The sequence below is a fragment of the Apis florea genome, unplaced genomic scaffold (assembly GCF_048593485.1).
Source record: "Apis florea isolate Af1SG1 unplaced genomic scaffold, ASM4859348v1 contig_3733_pilon, whole genome shotgun sequence".
NCBI lineage: Eukaryota > Metazoa > Arthropoda > Insecta > Hymenoptera > Apidae > Apis > Apis florea.
Genome location: NW_028256825.1, coordinates 201,857 through 205,122, shown reverse-complemented (window position 1 = coordinate 205,122; position 3,266 = coordinate 201,857). Strand labels below are relative to the sequence as shown.

The 3,266-nt window shown below is 33.3% G+C and overlaps 1 protein-coding gene across 1 annotated transcript; it reads left to right on the top strand.

Moving 5' to 3' along the window:
* Positions 1-298: 298 nt before the first annotated feature.
* On the top strand, positions 299-3,266 carry LOC100870525 (uncharacterized). Its single transcript, XM_031919785.2, has 3 exons — positions 299-500; positions 1,253-1,501; positions 3,022-3,266. The coding sequence occupies exons 1-3, from the start codon at positions 299-301 to the stop codon at positions 3,264-3,266; spliced, it is 696 nt and encodes a 231-aa protein (XP_031775645.2).

Sequence of the window (3,266 nt, the reverse complement as noted above, 5' to 3'; positions counted from 1 at the left end):
CCTACTCGAAACTAATTCCAGTAATAACTCTCGAGAATTCCCCTCTCTGAATACCTCTGTATCTCCTTTTTCCAATGGAAACGCGTCGATTTTTCGAAGCGGCCGTGCCAAAATCCATCGTCTCGCAGAAGGCTTGGAAATCGTTGCGAAATCCCTTCGATCTCCGGCATCTGCCGCCGATATCCCTTCTGCGGAAGAAAATTCGCAACAGAGCCGAGTGGGAGGAGGTGGATAAAGCAGCCTCTGCCCAAGTTTACCAACAAACGACATCGATATCGATATCGAGAGCATCGGAACCATGAGGCGTGGGCCGGTCGTCGTGTTGCTTCTTCTCGTCTGTTGCGGTTCGCTCGAGGCTCGAGGTCGCGACGACACCGGCTTCGTGAACGTTGAATCGATGCGTCGAGATGTCCGCGAAATGGCGTTCCAGGATTTGCTCGGTGAGGGGAGCTCGCCGGAAGAACAACAAGTCCCTAAAAAGCGCATGAGAAATGCTTCCGGTATGTTATCTCATGTCGAATTTTGTTATTCACGAATAACAAAGGGGTGCGTGTGAATTGTTTTTTTTGAAATTTTAAAATTTTTAAGAAACGAGTGGATGAGAAAAATTGTTTTTCATCGAAAATTATTTATTCAAACCAGTTGTTGGAACGATGAAATAATATAAATTAATTACAGGAAGGGTTCTCTTCAAAATCTCGAAATTCAATGTTATGCAAGTTGAAAGTATTTTCTTGAATAGTACAGTGTTCAATGATTCACGAGTATATATACGATAGATTTGTAAGATAATTCTTAAAAATTAGATTAAAATTTTTTGAATCAACGTAATACTGAGTTAATTATTATATTTGTTTTTTGACAAATTGTTATCTCGATTTTATAAATAATCATCTCAATAAAATAATTGTTTCAAAATTTGTGTATTGATATAAATATAGAATAAGATTTTTCTTAACAGCATTCTAGATAGATAATTCTAACTATTTAAGACTATTACTTTCATCATTAAACTAATTCGAGCAATTTAAAACAATTTAACATAAAAAAAATCTCTCGTTTAACAAAAAAACATTGTTGTTTCTACTTTCAAATTATATCGAAATAGAGCGGAAGGAAAGGAGAAAGAGTATTAACAAATTAAAAGAGAGAAAAAAGTAAAAGACATCTCACGAGAACGAAGCTTAAGCAGCCTCTCGAGGCGTTACAGTGTCATGAACGATAACAAGCACGAATAATACGGTGGTTTTAGGCAAATCAGACGAGGGAGGATACTACAAGACATACGGTAGCGACGCCGAGGGCGAGAAGGGTTACGAGAAGGCAACCTACAGCAAGGGCAATCATGGCTATAAGACCCTCGACACCTTCCACAAGCAGGACGGCGACAAGTACGCATTCGAGAAGCATGTAGCCTACGGCAAAGCGCATGCTGACAAGAAAAGTAGCCACGACGAGGCAGCCTCTCGTTCCTGGAAAGCGGGTGATCACGAGGGTGCAGGTACGATGAAACTGTACAACCTGAAGCACGTAATTGCGCGAGAACTATACGTAGAGCACAAAGGATGAAGTTAGTTTCTTATCAATTTGCCAAACAAGAGGATAGGAATTTGTAACTTTTGATTTTCTAACGCATAACGATAATTGACAATGAGGTATGATCGAAGTAATTATGTTGGCTCAAATTTAATTCAAAAATTTTTTTGATGCCCCTATTGTGAATGACAAGTAGCATGTATATGATACAACATAATTTTTTTGTAGGATGTACATTTACATATTTTTATTTAATTCTACCGAGAAATTAATTTAAAAGAAGAGTTTCAGACAGCTTTCGAATCAATAATAATCGAATTGTAGGAGATAAATACCATCGCTAAATTAGTTTCAAATATAATGAATCTGTGCAAGCTTCAGCATATTTTATTTGAAATAATGAAGTTAGAAGATAAAAATTATTTTATTACATCAATTTATTATTTTAAAAATAACAGTAATAATATTTAGTTTCAAAATGGCTTCTCGAATAAAGTAATCCTTATATATTATATATATATATATATATATATATATATATATATATATATATATATATATGCTTAAATTCAACGTTAAATAATTGAACACGTAAAATAATTAATTATCAAATGCCATTTAATTAGTCGAGAGTCAAGAGATAAAGAGAAACAAACATATTTCAATAATACAATAATGCAATAATTTTATTAACGCGATAATTTGAATTTATTTAGTCCTTATAGTTATCAAATTGGAATAAATTTTGAGGTCGGAAAACTTTCTTCTTTGTAAATAATTTTCATATAAAATATCGATGCCATTAGTCGTACGGGATACTCTAATGAACGTCGATCGCAAGTTTTCCCTCGTAAACTTAGTGGCTCGAGTATCGATCCTCAATAAAGCTACACCATCGAGATAACGATATTAACTGAATGCATTTGTGCTCTCATTTTATCCCAATTTTAACTACGACACCTAGCCATTTTACTGATTACTTCATATAGAAATATATCATTCAATCACTTCTAACTATCGATTATTTTATGCAAATAGAAATTTTATTATTTCTATAACGATAATTTGAGCTTTGAATTTTACAATTACATTACTGGTCAGAAATTTTGAAATCATTTTTCCAATTATAGTTCCATCGAATCTTTCGTTAATTTTGTTATTGCTTGATATAGTATAGCTAAATATATTCGATAATCGTTTAAATTTATAACTTTTGATTAAATTCGTGTGTAATATGATAATAATTCTAAAATCTTTTTAAATTAGATTAACATTAGATTAAGTATGAATACATTTTAATTATAAATCAGATATATTTATTTTTAAAACTATATCTATTTTATGTATTTATATTTTTGTACTTGAATTCATCTACATTTTATAAATTACAATTCAAAATAGCAAATTAGATTAATCATATTGATTCTAGCTTATATTATCCCAAATTTCTATATTAATTGCATTACAAATTATAAATTTCCTTAGGCACTATCGTTGATACTCATTATGCAACCGATGAGAGTGATCACGAGGCCGAACCCAACGATCACAGCAGCTATACTCACGAAGATGGCACTCACTATACGGATCATGAACCAAAATCTTCAAGTTACGGACACAGTGAAAGCTACACGGACGGAGACGGTGAGCATGGTTCGTACGAAAGCCACAGCTCTTACTCGAAAAGCTCTGGTGATGAATACGGAAACGATGGAAGCCATTACTACTAA

Coding starts and splice junctions, on each gene's coding strand:
- LOC100870525 (XM_031919785.2), top strand. CDS start 299: ATGAGGCGTGGGCCGGTCGTCGTGTTGCTTCTTCTCGTCTGTTGCGGT. Junction 501..1,252: donor GCGCATGAGAAATGCTTCCG/GTATGTTATCTC, acceptor CGGTGGTTTTAG/GCAAATCAGACGAGGGAGGA. Junction 1,502..3,021: donor GGGTGATCACGAGGGTGCAG/GTACGATGAAAC, acceptor AAATTTCCTTAG/GCACTATCGTTGATACTCAT.